General features: G+C 45.0%; 2 protein-coding genes across 3 annotated transcripts in view; one reads left to right on the top strand and one right to left on the bottom strand.

Moving 5' to 3' along the window:
- The window catches only part of crata (carnitine O-acetyltransferase a), a 53,311-nt gene extending 39,647 nt beyond the window's left edge, over positions 1 to 13,664 (top strand). For both annotated transcript variants that reach the window (XM_060841619.1, XM_060841618.1), the window contains 4 exons: positions 7,950 to 8,085; positions 9,095 to 9,157; positions 9,525 to 9,662; positions 11,503 to 13,664. In XM_060841619.1, the coding sequence (XP_060697602.1) occupies positions 7,950 to 8,085; positions 9,095 to 9,157; positions 9,525 to 9,662; positions 11,503 to 11,718 (553 nt within the window). In that variant the 3' untranslated portion in view covers positions 11,719 to 13,664. The remainder of the gene's footprint in view (positions 1 to 7,949; positions 8,086 to 9,094; positions 9,158 to 9,524; positions 9,663 to 11,502) is intronic.
- dolpp1 (dolichyldiphosphatase 1) overlaps positions 13,077 to 23,341 on the bottom strand; it is a 46,190-nt gene continuing 35,925 nt past the window's right edge. The window contains exon 8 of the mRNA XM_060841621.1: positions 13,077 to 22,010. Coding sequence (XP_060697604.1) covers positions 21,974 to 22,010 — 37 coding nt within the window. The 3' untranslated portion in view covers positions 13,077 to 21,973. The remainder of the gene's footprint in view (positions 22,011 to 23,341) is intronic.

Raw genomic sequence — 23,341 nt, 5'->3', positions numbered from 1 at the left:
CACCCGCTCTCTGCGAGATACCGACCCGCTTATCACAGCTCCCTGCTAAATACCGACCCGCTTATCACCGCTCTCTGCTAAATACCGACCCGCTTATCACCGCTCTCTGCTAAATACCGACCCGCTTATCACAGCTCTTTGCTAAATACCGACCCGCTTATCACAGCTCTTTGCTAAATACCGACCCGCTTATCACAGCTCCCTGCGAGCTACCGACCCGCTTATCACCCGCTCTCTGCGAGATACCGACCCGCTTATCACAGCTCCCTGCTAAATACCGACCCGCTTATCACAGCTCCCTGCTAAATACCGACCCGCTTATCATAGCTCCCTGCTAAATACCGACCCGCTTATCACCGCTCTCTGCTAAATACCGACCCGCTTATCACCCGCTCTCTGCTAAATACCGACCCGCTTATCACAGCTCTTTGCTAAATACCGACCCGCTTATCACAGCTCCCTGCGAGCTACCGACCCGCTTATCACCCGCTCTCTGCGAGATACCGACCCGCTTATCACCGCTCTCTGCTAAATACCGACCCGCTTATCACCGCTCTCTGCTAAATACAGACCCGCTTATCACAGCTCCCTGCTAAATACCGACCCGCTTATCATAGCTCTCTGCTAAATACCGACCCGCTTATCACCGCTCTCTGCTAAATACCGACCCGCTTATCACAGCTCCCTGCTAAATACCGACCCGCTTATCATAGCTCTCTGCTAAATACCGACCCGCTTATCACAGCTCTCTGCTAAATACCGATCTGCTTATCACAGCTCTCTGCAAGATACCGACCCGCTTATCACTGCTTTCTGCGAGATACCGACCCGCTTATCACCGCTCTCTGCGAGATACCAACGCGCTTATCACAGCTCTCTGATAAATACTGACCCGCTTATCACAGCTCTCTGCTAAATACCGATCCGCTTATCACAGCTCTCTGCTAAATACAGACCCGCTTATCACAGCTCCCTGCTAAATACCGATCCGCTTATCACAGCTCTCTGCTAAATACAGACCCGCTTATTACAGCTCCCTGCTAAATACCGATCCGCTTATCACAGCTGTCTGCTAAATACAGACCCGCCTATCACAGCTCTCTGCTAAATACAGACCCGCTTATCACAGCTCCCTGCGAGATACCGACCCGCTTATCACAGCTCCCTGCGAGATACCGACCCGCTTATCACAGCTCTCTGCTAAATACTGACCCGCTTATCACAGCTCCCTGCTAAATACCGATCCGCTTATCACAGCTCTCTGCTAAATACAGACCCGCTTATCACAGCTCTCTGCTAAATACAGACCCGCTTATCACAGCTCCCTGCGAGATACCGACCCGCTTATCACAGCTCTCTGCTAAATACCGACCCGCTTATCACAGTTCCCTGCTAAATACCGACCCACTTATCACCGCTCCCTGCTAAATACCGATCCACTTATCACCGCTCCCTGCTAAATACCGATCCACTTATCACCGCTCCCTGCTAAATACCGACCCGCTTATCACAGCTCTTTGCTAAATACCGACCCACTTATCATAGCTCGCTGCTAAATACCGACCCGCTTATCACAGCTCCCTGCGAGATACCGACCCGCTGCTCTCTGCGAGATACCGACCCGCTTATCACAGATCCCTGCTAAATACCGACCCGCTTATCATAGCTCTCTGCTAAATACCGACCTGCTTATCACAGCTCCCTGCGAGATACCGACCCGCTTCTCACAGCTCTCTGCTAAAACACCGACCCACTTATCACTGCTCCCTGCTAAATACCGGCTCAGTATCACCACGCCCTGCTAAATATCGACCCGCTGCTAACAGCTCTCTGCGAGATACCGACCTGCTTATCACAGCTCTCTGCTAAATACCGACCCGCTTATCACAGTTCCCTGCTAAATACCGACCCACTTATCACCGCTCCCTGCTAAATACCGATCCACTTATCACCGTTCCCTGCTAAATACCGATCCACTTATCACCGCTCCCTGCTAAATACCGACCCGCTTATCACCGCTCCCTGCTAAATACCGACCCGCTTATCACCGCTCTCTGCTAAATACCGACGCGCTTATCACAGCTCTCTGCTAAATACCGACGCGCTTATCACAGCTCTTTGCTAAATACCGACCCGCTTATCACCGCTCTCTGCGAGATACCGACCCGCTTATCACAGCTCCCTGCTAAATACCGACTCGCTTATCACAGCTCTCTGCTAAATACAGACCCGCTTATCACAGCTCTCTGCTAAATACAGACCCGCTTATCACAGCTCCCTGCGAGATACCGACCCGCTTATCACAGCTCCCTGCGAGATACCGACCCGCTTCTCACAGCTCTCTGCTAAAACACCGACCCACTTATCACTGCTCCCTGCTAAATACCGGTTCAGTATCACCACGCCCTGCTAAATATCGACCCGCTGCTCACAGCTCTCTGCTAAAACACCGACCCGCTTATCACCGCTCCCTGCTAAATACCGTCCCACTTTGCAGAGCTCCCTGCTAAATATCGACCCGCTTATCACAACTCTCTGCGAGATACCGACCTGCTTATCACAGCTCTCTGCTAAATACCGACCCGCTTATCACAGTTCCCTGCTAAATACCGACCCACTTATCACCGCTCCCTGCTAAATACCGATCCACTTATCACCGCTCCCTGCTAAATACCGACCCGCTTATCACAGCTCTTTGCTAAATACCGACCCACTTATCATAGCTCGCTGCTAAATACCGACCCGCTTATCACAGCTCCCTGCGAGATACCGACCCGCTTATCACCGCTCTCTGCGAGATACCGACCCGCTTATCACAGCTCCCTGCTAAATACCGACCCGCTTATCATAGCTCTCTGCTAAATACCGACCTGCTTATCATAGCTCTCTGCTAAATACCGACCCGCTTATCACCGCTCTCTGCTAAATACCGACCCGCTTATCACCGCTCCCTGCTAAATACCGACCCGCTTATCATAGCTCTCTGCTAAATACCGACCCGCTTATCACAGCTCCCTGCTAAATACCGACCCGCTTATCACCCGCTCTCTGCTAAATACCGACCCGCTTATCACAGCTCTTTGCTAAATACCGACCCGCTTATCACAGCTCTTTGCTAAATACCGACCCGCTTATCACAGCTCCCTGCGAGCTACCGACCCGCTTATCACCCGCTCTCTGCGAGATACCGACCCGCTTATCATAGCTCTCTGCTAAATACCGACCCGCTTATCACCGCTCCCTGCTAAATACCGACCCGCTTATCACCCGCTCTCTGCTAAATACCGACCCGCTTATCACAGCTCTTTGCTAAATACCGACCCGCTTATCACAGCTCTTTGCTAAATACCGACCCGCTTATCACAGCTCCCTGCGAGCTACCGACCCGCTTATCACCCGCTCTCTGCTAAATACCGACCCGCTTATCACAGCTCCCTGCTAAATACCGACCCGCTTATCACAGCTCCCTGCTAAATACCGACCCGCTTATCATAGCTCTCTGCTAAATACCGACCCGCTTATCACCGCTCTCTGCTAAATACCGACCCGCTTATCATAGCTCTCTGCTAAATACCGACCCGCTTATCACCGCTCTCTGCTAAATACCGACCCGCTTATCACAGCTCCCTGCTAAATACCGAGCCGCTTATCATAGCTCTCTGCTAAATACCGACCCGCTTATCACAGCTCTCTGCTAAATACCGATCTGCTTATCACAGCTCTCTGCGAGATACCGACCCGCTTATCACTGCTTTCTGCGAGATACCGACCCGCTTATCACCGCTCTCTGCGAGATACCAACGCGCTTATCACAGCTCTCTGATAAATACTGACCCGCTTATCACAGCTCTCTGCTAAATACCGATCCGCTTATCACAGCTCTCTGCTAAATACAGACCCGCTTATCACAGCTCCCTGCTAAATACCGATCCGCTTATCACAGCTCTCTGCTAAATACAGATCCGCCTATCACAGCTCTCTGCTAAATACAGACCCGCTTATCACAGCTCCCTGCGAGATACCGACCCGCTTATCACAGCTCCCTGCGAGATACCGACCCGCTTATCACAGCTCCCTGCGAGATACCGACCCGCTTATCACAGCTCTCTGCTAAATACTGACCCGCTTATCACAGCTCCCTGCTAAATACCGATCCGCTTATCACAGCTCTCTGCTAAATACAGACCCGCTTATCACAGCTCCCTGCTAAATACCGATCCGCTTATCACAGCTCCCTGCGAGATACCGACCCGCTTCTCACAGCTCTCTGCTAAAACACCGACCCACTTATCACTGCTCCCTGCTAAATACCGGTTCAGTATCACCACGCCCTGCTAAATATCGACCCGCTGCTCACAGCTCTCTGCTAAAACACCGACCCGCTTATCACCGCTCCCTGCTAAATACCGTCCCACTTTGCACAGCTCCCTGCTAAATATCGACCCGCTTATCACAACTCTCTGCGAGATACCGACCCGCTTATCACAGCTCTCTGCTAAATACCGACCCGCTTATCACAGTTCCCTGCTAAATACCGACCCACTTATCACCGCTCCCTGCTAAATACCGATCCACTTATCACCGCTCCCTGCTAAATACCGACCCGCTTATCACAGCTCTTTGCTAAATACCGACCCACTTATCATAGCTCGCTGCTAAATACCGACCCGCTTATCACAGCTCCCTGCGAGATACCGACCCGCTGCTCTCTGCGAGATACCGACCCGCTTATCACAGATCCCTGCTAAATACCGACCCGCTTATCATAGCTCTCTGCTAAATACCGACCTGCTTATCACAGCTCCCTGCGAGATACCGACCCGCTTCTCACAGCTCTCTGCTAAAACACCGACCCACTTATCACTGCTCCCTGCTAAATACCGGCTCAGTATCACCACGCCCTGCTAAATATCGACCCGCTGCTAACAGCTCTCTGCGAGATACCGACCTGCTTATCACAGCTCTCTGCTAAATACCGACCCGCTTATCACAGTTCCCTGCTAAATACCGACCCACTTATCACCGCTCCCTGCTAAATACCGATCCACTTATCACCGTTCCCTGCTAAATACCGATCCACTTATCACCGCTCCCTGCTAAATACCGACCCGCTTATCACCGCTCCCTGCTAAATACCGACCCGCTTATCACCGCTCTCTGCTAAATACCGACGCGCTTATCACAGCTCTCTGCTAAATACCGACGCGCTTATCACAGCTCTTTGCTAAATACCGACCCGCTTATCACCGCTCTCTGCGAGATACCGACCCGCTTATCACAGCTCCCTGCTAAATACCGACTCGCTTATCATAGCTCTCTGCTAAATACCGACCCGCTTATCATAGCTCTCTGCTAAATACCGACCCGCTTATCACCGCTCTCTGCTAAATACCGACCCGCTTATCACAGCTCCCTGCTAAATACCGACCCGCTTATCACAGCTCTCTGCTAAATACCGACCCGCTTATCACCGCTCCCTGCTAAATACCGACCCGCTTATCACCGCTCCCTGCTAAATACCGACCCGCTTATCACCGCTCTCTGCTAAATACCGACGCGCTTATCACAGCTCTCTGCTAAATACCGACGCGCTTATCACAGCTCTTTGCTAAATACCGACCCGCTTATCACCGCTCTCTGCGAGATACCGACCCGCTTATCACAGCTCCCTGCTAAATACCGACTCGCTTATCATAGCTCTCTGCTAAATACCGACCCGCTTATCATAGCTCTCTGCTAAATACCGACCCGCTTATCACCGCTCTCTGCTAAATACCGACCCGCTTATCACAGCTCCCTGCTAAATACCGACCCGCTTATCACAGCTCTCTGCTAAATACCGACCCGCTTATCACCGCTTTCTGCGAGATACCGACCCGCTTATCACCGCTCTCTGCTAAATACTGACCCGCTGATCACAGCTCCCTGCTAAATACCGATCCGCTTATCACAGCTCCCTGCTAAATACAGACCCGCTTATCACAGCTCCCTGCAAGATACCGACCCGCTTATCACAGCTCCCTGCTAAATACCGATCCGCTTATCACAGCTCCCTGCTAAATACCGATCCGCTTATCACAGCTCTCTGCTAAATACAGACCCGCTTATCACAGCTCTCTGCTAAATACCGACCCGCTTATCACCGCTCCCTGCTAAATACCGACCCGCTTATCACCGCTCTCTGCTAAATACCGACGCGCTTATCACAGCTCTTTGCTAAATACCGACCCGCTTATCACCGCTCTCTGCGAGATACCGACCCGCTTATCACAGCTCCCTGCTAAATACCGACCCGCTTATCACAGCGTCCTGCTAAATACAGACCCGCTTATCACAGCTGTCTGCTAAATACAGACCCGCTTATCACAGCTCCCTGCTAAATACCGATCCGCTTATCACAGCTCTCTGCTAAATACAGATCCGCTTGTCACAGCTCTCTGCGCAATACCGACCCGCTTATCACCGCTCTCTACGAGATACCGACCCGCTTATCACAGATCCCTGATAAATACCGACCCGCTTATCACAGCTCCCTGCGAGATACCGACCCGCTTATCACAGCTTCTTGCTAAATACCGACCCGCTTATCACAGCTCCCTGATAAATACCGACCCGCTTATCACAGCTCCCTGCGAGATACCGACCCGCTTATCACAGCTTCTTGCTAAATACCGACCCGCTTATCACAGCTCCCTGATAAATACCGAGCCGCTTATCACTGCTCCCTGTTAAATACCGACCCGCTTATCACTGCTCCCTGTTAAATACCGACCCGCTTATCACAGCTGTCTGCTAAATACCGACCCGCTTATCACAGCTCCCTGCTAAATACCGACCCGCTTATCACAGCGTCCTGCTAAATACCGACCCGCTTATCACAGCGTCCTGCTAAATACCGACCCGCTTATCACAGCTGTCTGCTAAATACTGACCCGCTTATCACAGCTCTCTGCGAGATACCGACCCGCTTATCACAGCTCTCTGCGAGATACCGACCCGCTTATCACAGCTCTCTGCGAGATACCGACCCGCTTATCACAGCTCTCTGCGAGATACCGACCCGCTTATCACCGCTGTCTGCGAGATACCGACCCGCTTATCACAGCTGTCTGCTAAATACCGACCCGCTTATCACAGCTCCCTGCTAAATACCGACCCGTTTATCACAGCTCCCTGCTAATGGGTAGTCTAGTGGATGGCATGGAATGAGCTGCCAGAGGTAGTAGTAGAGGCTGGTACAATTACAACATGTAAATGGCACCTGGGTGAGTATATGAATAGGCAGGATTTAGCTCGATATGGGCCCAGTGCTGGCAAGTGGGCCCAGATTAATTTCAGATATCTGGTCGACGTGGACGTGTTGGACCCAAGGGTGTGTTTCCATGCTGTACATCTCCATGCCCAGGGAAGGAAACACCTGCTCTGGCCATGCACGTGACTCCAGACCCACAGCATTGTGGGGAACTCTTAATTTCCCCCCTGAAGTGGCCAAGTGAAACACTCCGTTCAAGGGGCAGTTAGTGATGGAGAACAAGCACTGGTTTCGTCCGTGACGCCCACATCCCATGCAACAAGTTTCAAAAACCCATTGGATTTGCTTCTGGTGGTCGATCCAGAAGCAATCGAGTTATTGATCCATCTTAATGGATGCGTCTAAAACAGACCCAGACCAGCTGTGTTATTGTTTGACCAACTGTTCAAAGATGAAAGGCCCTGCGTTAACCTTCAGGAATCAGAGCACAGTGTGAGCCATGTCCCCAACAAGCCCTCACTTTCAGGAGGGGGAACTACACAGAGTTATACAAGAGAAGGTACGATTACTGCAAATGCTTCTCAAACAGTCTGCTGAGTCCCCAGTGACTGTCCATTTCAGCCCCACCCCCAGGCTCCCCTTACCAACAAGAATCCACCCTCCTTCACCATCTTGCTGTGCTTGTTTTTCCCGTCAGGATTTACGGGGAGCCGTGTGCGACCTATGAAAGTGCCTCCCTGCGAATGTTTCACCTCGGGCGAACTGACACAATCCGCTCAGCGACTGTTGAATCATCCGTCTTTGTCAGGGCCATGGATAATCCACAGCTCCAGGTACACGAACCTCCAAAATATCACCTTCATCTGCTCCACCTAAAGGAAATCTCTTCTGGGGGGTAACTTTGTGTTAACTTGGAAACGCAGTCGGATCACAATGAGGATGTCATGAAGTGAGGTTCAGTTGGGGATAAAACATCTGAAAGATCATGAACCAAAAAGAAATGCCAATTTGAAATGGAAATGAAACACCATAGGGCAATGATGGTATTTTCAGACTGGAGCACACTGCAATGGATACAGATTCAATAGGTGCTTTTTCTCATAATTTAGTCTCTTTCTATAAGTCACCCAAAGTTGTTTTACTGTGATCTTGCTGTCTCTTTTGCTTCCATAGCCCTGTGACGCATCCAGATTATGTTAAGTTGCTACAAATGTACAAGGTGTTGTAGCAGCAGAGGTCAGTCAGGAACTGCCACTTCCAATATGAAGTTGTTCCTGCTCTCTGATTAAAAAATGAGGTCTGCAGATGCTGGAGATCACAGCTGCAAATGTGTTGCTGGTCAAAGCACAGCAGGCCAGGCAGCATCTCAGGAATAGAGAATTCGACGTTTCGAGCATAAGCCCTTCATCAGGAATAAGAGAGAGAGAGCCAAGCAGGCTAAGATCCTTGTAGAGGGAGGAAGAGAGCTTCTTCAAGGAAGGCATCCTTGTAAGAGGATTCGCAGTAGGTTAAAATCTTCGAGTAAAAAATGAGGTCTGCAGATGCTGGAGATCACAGCTGCAAATGTGTTGCTGGTCAAAGCACAGCAGGCCAGGCAGCATCTCAGGAATAGAGAATTCGACATTTCGAGCATAAGCCCTTCATCAGGAATAACTCAGGAATAGATTATTCCTGATGAAGGGCTTATGCTTGAAACGTCGAATTCTCTATTCCTGAGATGCTGCCTGGCTTGCCTGCTCTCTGATTGCTGACTGCCTATTCCCTTGACTTTAGGGTTTGTGAAGTCAAATTTAGTTCACACACTCACATCTGACTGTAAGTAGTTTTATTTTTTGTGTTTAGGGCCAAGAGAAGGTGGCATTGCTGAAGAAAGCTGTTCAGGTGCACAGAGCTTACACGGACATGGTAAGTGGGGGGGGTTATTGGTCTGGGATACTGCTCATTGCGTCATTCTCTCTCTCTATTCATTCTCAGGTTGTGGGTGCTGCTAGCTGAACCAGCATTTCTTCTATTTGAAAGCAATTAGGGATGGATAATAACGACTGACCCAGCCAGCCATACCCACGTCCTGTTAATAAATCTTTCTTAAAAATACACAGATCTGCACTGTGTGTTTAAAATGACCATTGTGACTTGCTACTCGCTGTGGTATAGGAAACTCGTGATTAATTATGTTTGGGATAGGGGTTAATGATGGGATTGGTGGGGTTCAGATTTGGCTGTGGTGGTATGGCTACAAGGTGACACTGTGCTGACCGAATTTTACCTTCAGGCAATCAGAGGCCAAGTTATCGATCGCCACCTGTTGGGTCTTAAACTTCAGGCTATCGAAGATCTAGTTCGAATCCCGGAGATCTTCATGGATACATCGTACGCTGTTGCCTTTCATTTCAATCTATCAACCAGTCAGGTGAGACATTCTGTTCCCTCATTGTCCAGTCCACCGAGGGCCCTCAGCGGTTTCTTTTTCGAGCTGATGGGTCATTAATCACAGCCATACCCAGTCACTGCCGGAGAATTGAAAAGTGATCTTCCCCTCACTCGCTTGAGTTTGAATTTTCAAACTGACTTTTTATCAGCTCAATGGGAAATTAAAACGACTACATTTATATAGTGACTTGCAGAGGACATCCCAAAGTGCTTTACAGCCAGTGACGGACTTTTGAATTAAAATGTAATTCCTAATGGAGGGAAGGGGGCAACAAAGGGGTGGAGATGTTTGCACACAGGAAGATCCCACAACTGTGATGTGATAATAATCCATTTTAATGATGCTGTTTAAGGAATCAATGTTATTCCCAGGACTCTACAAAGAACTTTTCATTATTCAGTCGGGCTCTGAAATCCTTTGGGCCCACACAAGGGAGCAGGTATGACATCTCCTTAATCTCTCAACTGAAACATTCTGTAATTCAGTGAAAGATGCCCCCTGGCAGTGCAGCACTCCATCGTGGTGCCCAGGAGCAGCAGTGGCAGATGGTGAAGAGAGCAAATGGTATGTTGGCCTTCATAGCAAGAGGGTTTGCATGAGGACCTCCCCTGTCTAGTACTCAATTATACCAAGACTTGGTAATTCCACAACTGAAGTATTATATGCAATTTTGTTCTCCTTATCTGAGGAAGATATTTCTCACTATAGAGGGAATTCAACAAAGGTCTTCCAGACTGATTCCTGGGACAGCAAGACTGATGTATGAAGAGAGACTGGATGAATTAGGACTATATTCACTGGGGTGGGAAGTCTTTTAAAAAGCTGTAGAATTCAAACAGGGTAAGTGCTGGATATTCCCAATAACCAGAGATCACAAACTAGGGATATGGAGTAAACCATGTAGCACTGGGATGAGGAGAAATGTCTTCACCCAGAGTGGTCAACCTGTAAAATTCTCTGCCACACAAAGCAGTTGAGGCCAAATCGTTGAATATTTTCAAGAAGTTATTTATGTTTGGGGCTAAAGGAATCAAAGGGGATAGAGCTGGATGATCAGTCAGGATCACAGCGATGGGTGGAGTGAATAAACGGGCCGAATGGCTTACTCCTGTTCCTATGCTTCTATCAGTTTGTAGTTAAGTCAAAAGTGGGCCATGAATGCTCACAAACACGTGGCTTAGAGGTAACAGAATATTTCCCTCTGACCTATTACCAACTCTAATGAGTGATAGCCATTTTTCTTGCCCCCACATCTTGTGTTTGTTATTAATTCACAGGATGTGGGTTTCACAAGTGAGGCTAGTATATCCCCACTGCAATTACCTTGAGTTGGTGATGATGAGTCATAAAGGTAATTTCGATATGCAGTTAGGCAAAATAAGACCAAGGCAATTAACAATGAAGACAAGGATTTTCAAATTGAAGAAGAGTCAACACTACTAAGGGTGTGGACAACAGAATGTTTCAAGTCAGTGTTGGTGGACCATGAAGGTTTTAAAACTGTTCACGAACATAAGCGAGACATTTGAAAGTTGGCAAATATGGAGCACTCACTAGTACTCAGGGTCTGAAACTGGTCTTCTGCATGGAGCCATCTGGTGTATGCAGAACTGCAGCTGGGGGAAGATGGTAAATGTCTAGTTTTGGTCTTTAACCTTAGCTATGTTGCAGAAATTGGCAAGGATTTGAGAATTTGCAGGTGAAAGTGAGAGGTGAAAGTTCCTAGAGCTCCCAATGGTCTATGCCAACTATCTTGGCTTTGAAGGGGGACGAATAGAAGAGTAAGGTTGTAACATTGAGATCTTTCCTGTTTGCCTAGGTACCTGCTAAAACAGACTGTCTCATGTGCTTCGGGCCTGTTGTACCAGATGGTTATGGTGTGTGTTACAACCCCATGGAAGACCACATCAACTTCGCTGTGTCTGCTTTCAACAGCTGTGCAGAGACCAACGCAGCAAAACTGGCTCATTTCCTGGAACAGGCCTTGGATGATGTGAGGGAGCTACTTATACAGACACCCAACTCAAAGCTCTGAAACAGCCAGGTCATGGAGCAGGACGGATTGGAGCTAACAACCAAAAGAATTGTTGCACTCAGTTGACTAATCCCAGCACGTCTGTGTGAGGGGGGAAAGGTTTGCCAAATGTCAGTGTGAACATATTGTCCACAGGACGTTACCTGTTTATATATTTTAGAGACACTTAACAAACATTATACATTTTGGAAAAAGCGTTTGTTCAAATGGTGAATGATTCAGTTATATGGAGGGGACTTGCTTCCTCTATCCCAAAGAACATAACCAGGTAACCACAGTGTCTGGTCTTTATCCAGGGGAGGCCTAGCACCTATCTTAAACAGGAGTCAAACCCACTCTTAAGCTGATCAGTTGAACACCATGAGTTACTGGATAATGATAATCAAAGTTTAGCTGATTTTTTTTAATTAATCTCTCGCGCTCTCCCTTCCCAGACTTTGGGGTTGGTTACTACACTGTAACCCACTCTTTACCTTTTTAACAAGGTGCAGAGGCCTGCACAATCTTCTTGCTGTTTTTCCAAAATTCAAGCATCAACTTACCTAAGTTATTTAAAGTAATCGGAGAGCTGGGACACCCAACAGCCCCTGATTTTTAAAAATTCTATAATGTAGACAGGAGAGCAAATTATTCAAAATACTCGAATAGCTCTTTAGAACCTGTATTCAGGGAGGCCAGGTGTCATTACGTCGGTTCTGCAAAGAGATGCCAAAAAGCTTTCCACTTTTAGCTAAAAATTAGTTTTAACAGATTATCTAAAAGTTCAGAGCTGAATGGTATAAATGTGGCCAGTAAATTGTTAAGAGTCATCACTGAAGATAAAAATTTTAAATGGAATCAATCCCTCAGTAAGCTGGGTTGCCTAGTATTGAGCAAGGTTTTTATTTTATACAGAATTTACCCCCAAACCTTCACCACCGTTAACAGAGTAACAGCTGGCCTGTCAGCCAAGAAACACAAATAGATCTATAAGTCGCACTCAGTTGTTACGAACCTAGGCAGGATGTGAATACTTGTACTCTGCAAACAGAGAGCTGTGAACCATTACTGGTGCAAATATGCAGTCAAACAGGAACTACATGGGTCCTTTCAAAATGGTGTGAAATTGTTGTGGTTATAGCAGCTGCTGTGTGGCTTTCCCTAGAGGTTGCTGGAAATATACACTTGAAAAATGAAATATTTGCAGAGCTGTTGGGAAGAGTGGAATCCATTAGATTGACCACCTTCCACACGCCACCCTGATTTAAAACCAGACTGTTCCTTCGGTTGCTGGGTCAAAATCCTAGAACTCAGAGGATAATAGTATCCCCTCAACACATTTGAAAACAATTCTGATATGTGCAATGTTTGTTAAAATTACACATTAAGATAAGGTGCATTTCCAGATGAGGACTAATACATATATTGAAGCAAACAGTTTAAATTGTTCTGAATCATTAACCTGAATTGGTGCTGAAATGATGTTTGTGGGATAGAAACTTGCATTTTAATGTGAGGCAGTGTAGAGGGAACTGTACTGTGTGCCTAAACAAAAGATTTGTCTAGGAACCATGCTGTTAAATTTTAACACGTGGGATAACGGTCTTAAAATTTCTTCAGCAATGTTTACAGAAGTGTCAGTTTACTCATTCACACAATAACAGCAACCATTACCCCAACTTTTTCTGAAGTCGTTTAAAAGAATGCCCCTGCCCCCACTTCCCAGTGATTGACTGAAATATGCAGAGGTCTCAAAAGGACCTTTGTGATAATCTTCATGACAAAATAATTTTAGATTGGAGAGGAATTATTTCAGACTTATGCCTGGGACTGCAACTGGTCCATTTATAATAATGTTTTAATTTGCCAACATGTATGGATAATTAGGAATGTAAACAGCCATGGTCTTGATTTTAATGTAAATATTTACACACTGTATAATTTTTGTGAATATGACTACAATAAAAATTTTACATATACAACTTGCTTACTGGTGCTGCATGGAATTGGTGGTACATTAATTAATCTCTCACTCCTGTGAAGTAACACCAATCAGTAAGTTTTAAGCCACATCATGGTTGGAACTACAACGACCTGCACTGGTGCTGCTTCCATACCTCACATCGCTGTGGCATGCATATACATTTGGAGCAACAGTCACAAAGGATTTGACAAACCACGACTGTTTTCATCTTCTAGGAGGTGCAGAAAGAGGTTTGAGATATATTTATTTACCCAATTACTTTAAGAACTCTGATTTCCAGCCCTCTCTTCACTGCACATTTCAATTCTTAACTTTTTCTGGATAAAGATTGTATTTATATAGAATCTTTCAGAAATTCAAGATGTTCCAAAGCATTCATAGCCAGTATCGTTCAGAATTGTTGTAATGTAGGAAATGTGGCACACTCCTATACACTATAATGTGACTTTTTTTTTTAAAATGAAGGGATTATGATTAGCCCCAGGTCACAGGAGAAAGACAGGAAACAAACCCGAGATATAGGGAAGAGTACAAGAAGTCTGAGCCCACTACTAATTGGATCTTCACGCGTGGGTCACTTCACATTTTGCCCATCGCCCTGTGATCACAGAAGAATACAGAGACCACAGCAAGGGAAACAGTATGGTAGGCAAGCATTATATTTCCAGTAAAATACAATTAGAACATTGATGCACATTTCCTTTGTTAATTCCTTACAGAGATGTATTCAGCCAGCTTTACACAGTTTAAAACCACCAAATTCTTAACTAGACAACAGCTTACTGTTAAGCCCAGGGTTCAGAGGGATTGTACAGTTGGCCCACTTCCTCCGTACTGAGAAAGTTTGAAGCAAATTGTTCTACATAAAAAATTTTAAGAATCTGTTTAGGAACATGAACCATCTTAGTGATCAAAGTTTTTTTTTATATAAAGTGTAGTTTTGAGGACCGAGCTCATGTCTCTCGTGTTCAAATGGTTTTTGTGATGAGGCATATTACATCTTGGGAATGGGAAGATAGTTTATCAGCACTTAGCTGCTCAAGCACTTCCTAATGAGATAACAATGTCTTCAGGAAACATAGCAAAATCCCTCTCATTCTAACCAAGTGTGCCTTAAACTAAACGGTTCAATGTGTGACACCTTCATTTCCCAAATAAATCAACCTTCTGATTGTTGGTGCTTAGAGCTGATTTGCATATGAGAAGTCAGAGAGACAGAGCACAGACTCTGTGCTTGATTGTAGCTAAATCAGTTGAACTGGGTTGTTTGGAGGTGGTGTGAATGTCTACTAGAATTGTAGCAAGGATGAAGGTCTATCATTAGGAAAGATGTCAGAATGAGAGAGATCAGTTAAGAACCAATGTTTAAAATTGGGGGTAGTCACCAAAGGACAAATCCAGGTTCTGGGAACATGGTTTGAATCCCACTACAGCAAATGGTGAAATCTAAATCCAATTAAATTCTATAATGAAAAGGTGGACAAAGTGTGAGTAAGTAGCGAACCAGTTATATTTTTATAACTAAAGACCTTCAGCAGAGGACATCTGCTATCCTGACCTGGTTTGGCCTATCTGTGATTGATTCCAATCTGCCCTCTGGGCAATAACTGTTGGCCTAGCCAGTGACACCACAAATCAAAAAATAGTAAAGGGCAGAATGCATTTACATGCTGTAAGATTCTGAGTAACTAATCCACTCAGTTCTCTTTAACTGGAGCACTGTTGGCACTGATTAGAGGTCCTTTGACAGTTGCACAAATGCAGCATCAAGTCAGTCTGTCCTACTCCTTCAGGCAGTAGAACAAACCAGGTGGGCAAAAGCTTAGTGCGCATCTCCTCAATTCATTTTCCACAACAGTTTAGGCCAAAATCGTGCACTAACTGTTGGCCAAAACAAACATCAGCCTCTCCAGGAGGAAGGGCGTGGGATATATACTGCAGCAGCTCAAAGCCACAGGAAGATTCAAGAATGACTGGTGTCTGTAATTTGAAGATCAAACTGTATTGATTCTGCATAACACCTTGTCATGCAAAGCTATCCTCCTCTGCTTAGAAGATGAACTATTTCATTCTGTGTAGATTACACACAGACTCCAGTGACTTGCTGTAAAACCAAACTGCTCCCCTGGACCAGTTTATCTAAGACCTGTGTGCAAATATAGGACACCAGACCCCAAACATAGGCATGCAGGTAGGACTCTCACTCTCCAATGTATTCACAGCAGAGAGGCCCCTCATTTAGGAACACTTGCACAGTATGGAGATGGAATATTAATTGATTTTGCCACAACTGGGATGTGAATTATGTGCGACTAAACCACTGATATCTACTGGTTGCAAAATTCACACATTTAAAAGTCAGTCTGAAGAATGCAATAGAAAACAGGCACCAAGGCTTAAAATTACATGGCACAGATAGAGTTTAGACAAATAAACAGCCAACAGTTGTCACAGAAATGGTCAGTACTTATCTGCTTATTAGAGAGTGTGAGAAAACTGCTCTGGCAACTTAGCACAGATAAGCACCTCGTGGGCTGTGGTATATCAGCCAGGATAATCTCATTATTGTAGAAGGTTGGAAAATATATGTACCATATGGTGAGTGGTTCACCTTAGATTCAACCACCCTTCACAACTGAATAATCTTTTAACATCAGACATTGAAACAAACATACAAAAATTAAAATGAAAGACATTTTTATATCACAACATTAGGACATCTTTACTCTTTATAGCCAACAAATTAACTTCCGAAGGAAAAGTGGAACTCGGTTTAATGTCTCATCTGAAAGACGACCCCTCTATATTGCCCCGAGAGTCGACTAAGATTCTGCATTCACATTTCTGCAGTGAGACTTCAACCCATGGCTTTCTGACTCAAGTGGCAAGAATGCTACCATCCGAGTCATGGCTGATGCCTTAAAGAAATACCCATTCAAGACAAGATCACAGAGTGTTGGCACCCCACTAAAGTGAGAAACTACTTTCCCAAGCTCCAAGTATCAGCTGATCTGTTTCCAACTGGGATCTAAAGTAAATATAAACGGTTTGAATGTGTATAGATCCTGGGATGAAGCAGTCAAACAGCAGAAACAAGGTAGTCTTGGACACGAAACAGAGAGATGAAACAGTCATCGACCCAACCTCCATTTCCCACACCAGAGTTCAAACAAAGTTTACAAATAGCAAGAAACAGCATTAAAAGATACTGTGCACCATATAAGGCAATCACATAGTGAACACTAACAGAATACAAGAAGCCAGTCTACAAAACCGTGCTACATCTAGAGGAAGCACTTTTCAGAATAGCCCTTCATTGTGTACCTGAATAGCAATTACTTTTAGATCTACGTTGTTGAAGTTGAGACAAAAAAAGGAACATTTACAGATAGCAGACACATTCCTCACTACGCAGTGAGAAGAGTTGATTAGTCAACCAACCTCGAATGATCACAGCTTTTAAAAAAAAAGTCACATCAGACCAGGATCGATTTTACAAATCTTTTTAAAGAAAAATTTGATGGGGCCCCATCATCCTCTTCCTTTCCACCTCCCCATTGTGCTCCTGAAGTACTGCTCAGTGAGCTAGTGGGAAAACCGACCCAATAGTGTCCTGGATATTATTTGCTCCGAGTTGAACTCCCAAACATGAAATAATTTGCCTGCATTTAAAATTAAATGGTTTCATGGAAACAAAAAAAAAGCTGCCCTTTGATTGGGCTGTGGAGAAACACATTTTAATACCTGTGAACAGCGGGAATATTCCATGGGATGTGGAGCCAGTCTGTCTAGGTTGGGACAACACTGCGCCACAAACCAGCAGCAAGGGTTACAAGGTTTAAAAAAAAAGCAGCAATCTAAAGGTTTCAGTATTGTCTCACTTCAATAAATATTGACAAGATACAATTTCTATACTGAAACTGCTAGAAATCTGAAAGGAGAAAAGGCAGAATAAGCACCAAGCTGCAAGACCAGCCTGTTGCTACTGTCAGATGCTAACAGACATACTGGAATTACCAGCATTTTCTGTTCTCATTCCAGTATTTCCCTACAATCCTATCTTTTTTGCAATAAAGCTGAGCGAGCTTGCAAACCCAATTTATAGATAAACTTCCTGTTAACGAGGACCGGTGATGTATAGAAAACACCACTCAGCACCCAGTTAGTAGCATCAGACACTAGTGGTTATTTTCGGTAAAGCACTGATTACCACCCTGTACTATAGGTCAGCCAACATCTACATGATTGTGGATACATTTCAAACTATTTGGATTGCCATACTTTGGCTGCACTTATTATTTTGGTGACAGACATGATTCCAGTCTATTATTTCTAAATACAAAATAGTTACTGCTACAAACTCACAAAAGGAAAAGGATCGTGACACTAACCGTAAAGAGAAACCACCAGAAACAATGCAGGGTCCACAGACACTCGACTAGTATTTAAACTTTCAACACACTAGCTGCACACAGGAATATGATCAGACACCACGTTCATCACATAACGCTGAAAAGCAACTGTCAGTCAAGAGGGTGAAGCTCAAGAGAACAGGTATATTTTCCCCAATGTGTAGACACTCAATTGGATTTTGAGTTACGTGCAATCAATGTTTACAGCATATTGCCATACTGAATTAATACATGCTGGATGTAAGAGCAGGAGCACTAGTGACATATTTCAGGAGAGTCTGACTCTTAATGTCACTACAAATTAAACTGAAAAATGTGTATTGCATCAAAACACATTTCCACTGAGTGGCAGTATCCACAACTAAACATTCTTATTTCCCCATTCCAACATCCAGTCATGGGCTTAATCCTGAACAATTACACAGACACAGCATCACCGCTGCCCAGTGACGTACTCTGAACAATTACACATATACAGCTCCATACTCTGAAGACCAATTGCCATCAGGCTTTTCAGCTTTGGGGGCATCACAGCTGGACCCAATCCTCAACCAACATTCACATGCTCTTTCCTAAAGCAGTCACTGACCATGAAATGGCACCTTGATAAATCTTATCTCTGCCTCCCACTCCAAGAACTGTAGAAATCAATCATTATCCTATTTCCCAGTGGCCAACTCAGCACTGGACCCAGGACTCTCCCTGAACCCTCTGTGCAGGACCAACAATCTCAGGCTGCATCCAGACATTCACACCAGACGCAGATCCATGTTTTGAGTCCATGATTGTAACACACAAAGCCAGTTCATCACATCACCATCAGGCAACCATATGATTCATTGGGATTTTACGTACAGAAACATCATTCCCCCACCTTCAACATGAAATAAAACTATTAGACATTAGGTTTCGATTTATTCCTCTGATCTTAGTGTGAAATTAATGTCCTTGAGCTTACTGGTTAGCAAGCAGGGAAGCACCAATATATATAAACAATAAAGTAAAGTAAACCAGGAAGCCAATACTGCATGTAGATAGGGGAAGACATTTCTCCAATCTGAAGAGCTTTGTTAATCCTAAACAAAACCTCAAACTGTTTTGAAATTTAAAACTAAAACTTTAGCTTGTGGTGTGATAACTTTGGCAAGTTTAAGCTCACCGCCTTCACTGACAACCAATGAAACAGTACACAAAACTAAGAGCTTGCATACAAAATCCAACTGTTATCCCTGTACAACTGAAGAAAAAACACACACAGCTTTCTAGAACTTAACTCTATGCTCTATCCACAGAAGCAAAACCACCCTGTTATCTAGCATGGTTTCTGTTATATAGCATGGTTTCTGTTTTAGACAATTTCAGGCACCTTCAATTCCAAATATTTTTTAAAACAAGAAATGTTACAAGAAAGTAAATCTAAAATCAAAAATAAGGAGTCATTTTATAGTCGTGTATGGAATGTAAAAACTAAAAATTGTGATTGTGTCCAAATACAACAAATAAAGCATCAATAATCTGCCTTGGATTTAAAAAAAGAACATTCACTTGTAATGAGCAGGACAATCAGATAATTTCCCTGTAAGTTCAGTCACTGCAACATTCTCTCGGAATGCTCATGCTCAGGACAACCACCTCAAAACAATTTGCATCCTCTATAATACTGGGCTTCACAACTGGAGTCAATCCAAATGGGCCAAGGGTTCAGGGAAGCACAGCACTGTGTGTTACAATACGGTGGGAACAGGAATGTGGTCAGCTCCCCCACTGCAGCCCTTGCCATTTGGTCCAATTTATAGATCCTACTCCTGGTGTGTATCCTGCAGTAATATTCCACTAAACTGACAACTAAACCAGGAGCTGACATTCCCCTCGAGGTCACTAAAATTAAGACACTGAGACAACCAGAAGCTCCTGGTGGTTAGCACTGCTGCCTCACAGCGCCTGAGACCCGGGTTCAATTCCCACCTCAGGCGACTGTCTGTGTGGAGTTTGCACATTCTCCCCGTGTCTGCGTGGGTTTCCTCCGGGTGCTCCGGTTTCCTCCCACAGTCCAAAGATGTGCGGGTCAGGTGAATTGGCCATGCTAAATTGCACGTAGTGTTAGGTAAGGGGTAAATGTAGAGGTATGGGTGGGTTGCGCTTCAGTGGGTCGGTGTGGACTTGTTGGGCCGAAGGGCCTGTTTCCACACTGTAAGTAATCTAATCTCCTCTTCTCTGTAATTTAACACATTGCATTAGCAAGTGAATGTTACACATTCACACACAAGCCTCCCACAACAGAACTCAAGAGCAGACATTATTACATTAGTCACCCTTGGGTATTAAGATTAGCGTAATGCTTTGTGGTAAACCCTCAATTTAAATGTCACGGGTATCTAGGCAGGTTTCATGTTTATATCACGCGCTATTCGGGTCAATGTGATCAATGCTTTTGTTGCACAGGGGCTAAATGGAATATAGAAACATTTATTCAACCCACAGAAAAAATTTAATTCCTGTAATATCACAACATAAGACAGTCAGTCACTGTTATTCTGGGAATGTAGCTAAGCACAGAGGGAGCTAAGAGTGGTACCAGGTTGATTTATTTCAAGGTGGCCACACATGCATTCAGATCAAAAACTAACAACATCTGTGTGGTAGGAGAACAACTGCTTTCCATGCCAGGGTAGTACAGGCTGCTGAACAAACATCATATACAACCAAAGACCTTGTTTTAGTTCAGTGTTTTTAACTCTTGACTTCAGAACAAATGCAAACATCCAACCTCCAGCCCAAAATAAACTTTCCCACCTCCAACAATCCCACCACCTTTCCACAGGCAGCCTTTCAGGCAATTGCAGAAGGGAGGTAATCTAACATCAAGCACTGAGGAATCAGAGAGAACCCACAGGTCTCCGACACTCCACTGCTACCACAAGACCTGGCTAGACTTACTTATCAACAACCCAGGCTCGGGATAAAGGACCATTTCCTAAATGCACATCACCTGACTTGCAGTTTGTACAAACGGCCATTTATTTTGACAAAGTTCAAACAAAAACGGCCAGAAAAAGGTGACAGAGCAATAGAGAGAGCACGCGCGCACAAAAGGGTTTGACAATCCTCATGTCTAATTGGCTTACCCTCACTGATCCAGAAGATTAAATAAACAATTCCTTTTGGGAAACAAATAGATCAAACAACTGTTTCATTAGACAGATTTCTTACACCAGCCGAGTTGTTAGTTGTAACTGTAACCGACCAGAAGAATAAAAACCAGTTTTTCCACTCGCATCACTAGTGTTTTTTAATGTAAAAAACTATTTTTTCTAAAGTGCAACATGATCCCTTATAGTTTGCTCTTGCTGCTACAGATGTGGTCCTAGCAAGTCAGACACCTGACTGACAATTCACAAACATCTCTGTCCTCCAATCTAACCATTTGTTTAAAAGTCAGTAGCGTAGAAATGCCACTTTTTTTTGCAAAATATCACACCACTACCGTTGATCCTTGCCTTTCCTATCACCTCTTACTAAACTGAAAACCAAATTCCTGAATCAGATGCAATAATATCACATTTCACTGGCACCATGTGAACGGACTTTGTTCAAACTGGTTCAGTCCAGCGTTCACAAGTCTAACATGCAGTAGAAAGCTAACAGCAAGATGTGTCAACACTGACTGCTGTCAGGGGGTGGGGTGGGGTGGGGGGGGTCAGGGAGGGGGTGTCTAGGCTTCCAGTGTATGCCTCAGCTTGCCTCAACTGTCTGCAAACACAACAATGATTTTTTTTTTAAAAAAAGAACGTTTCTTCGTGTTGTTGGTTTCGGTTTCATTTCCTTCCAGGGCTCACTCCATAGTCCTGTCCCACCCCCAGTAAAAGCAGCCAACTTCACTTCACTGCATCTTGGTCCCCAGCTTCCGTTGTCTGTTTCTGGAGGCAAGGACAAAGAACAAAAAGAAAAAGGTTTACATTCCACCGGAGGAAATTCGGATTTTGTTAAAGTTACAATACTGACGAGGAGTTCAGACAGCGAGATAAAGCAGATTATAGTTTCTTAAAAATTCAAGCAAATTGATTAATACGTTAAGGGAACAATAGATTCTTCTTACCATCAGTCCCCACCCACCAACTCCAGTAGAAAAGCACTGGATAACAATAATAACGTGAATTTAAATAACATTCAACATGTTAAACCTCTCTGAAGTGCACTAAGACAACAGGCTTCAACAGCAAGCCACAACACCTGGTGCTTGGTTAGATGACCAAAATCTTGGTCAAGGATTCAGTGATCATTTTTCATCAGAAAGTGAGGAGGGAACAAATTGCAGCATCCAGCAGCTAAATGGCTGAAGACAGCACTGGGGCGATACAAACTGGTGACACCGCTGGGGCGATACAAACTGGTGACACCGCTGGGGCGATACAAACTGGTGACACCGCTGGGGCGATACAAACTGGTGACAGCACTGGGGTGATACAAACTGGTGACACCGCTGGGGCGATACAAACTGGTGACACCAGGGGCTGTATCAAACTGGGTTTTACCACAATCTGTAGATAAATCACTAGCCAAATCCAGCGTTTCTCCTTTTACTCCCAGCAAGGAGTAGAGTTCAGTCATGTGCCAAGTTAGTAGGCATGACATGAAATGCACGATTGGTTTTGGGAGCCCAGACTGTTGAATGGTGGTGGTGAGGTGGGGCAGGCGAGTGAGTGAGGTAAGCCAAGGAGAAGCACAAAGCCCAACTGGGTGCAACAATACTACAACGAAATACAAAGAGGAAAAGCTCCATCTACTCTTTAAACAAAGCTCTCCCGACACTTTTATCCCAAACATAAAGCACTCCCCCTACCCCCCAAAAAACACTATTCCCATGAAACACTCCCAGGGTGGGGATTGCACAGGGTTATAGAGTAAAGCTCCCTCTACACCATCCCCATCAAACACTCCCAGGACAGGGATAGCACAGAGTTCGATAATAATTGTTTGACTCAAGAGTTAAGAATTCTTAACCATCCTGCCAAAACAGACCTGTGGAGTTTGAGGTGGGCAAATAGAAATGCTGACAGTGGCAATCAGTTTCAGTGTCCATTAGACATCTAGCTAGCCAAAAGAAAAGTAACCCTTTCTTTGCCATGGGGATAGTGAAATTTTAATTTGATTAAAATCTAGAATTAAAAGTTAGGCTAAAGACGATGACGTAACTGCTGTCGATTGTCATAAAAACCCATCTGGTTCTCTAATTCCCTTTAGGGAGGGG

Source organism: Hemiscyllium ocellatum, chromosome 21 (assembly GCF_020745735.1).
Source record: "Hemiscyllium ocellatum isolate sHemOce1 chromosome 21, sHemOce1.pat.X.cur, whole genome shotgun sequence".
Classification (NCBI taxonomy): domain Eukaryota; kingdom Metazoa; phylum Chordata; class Chondrichthyes; order Orectolobiformes; family Hemiscylliidae; genus Hemiscyllium; species Hemiscyllium ocellatum.
Note: the sequence above shows the minus strand (reverse complement) of the source record. Positions and strands in the feature narration are given on the sequence as shown.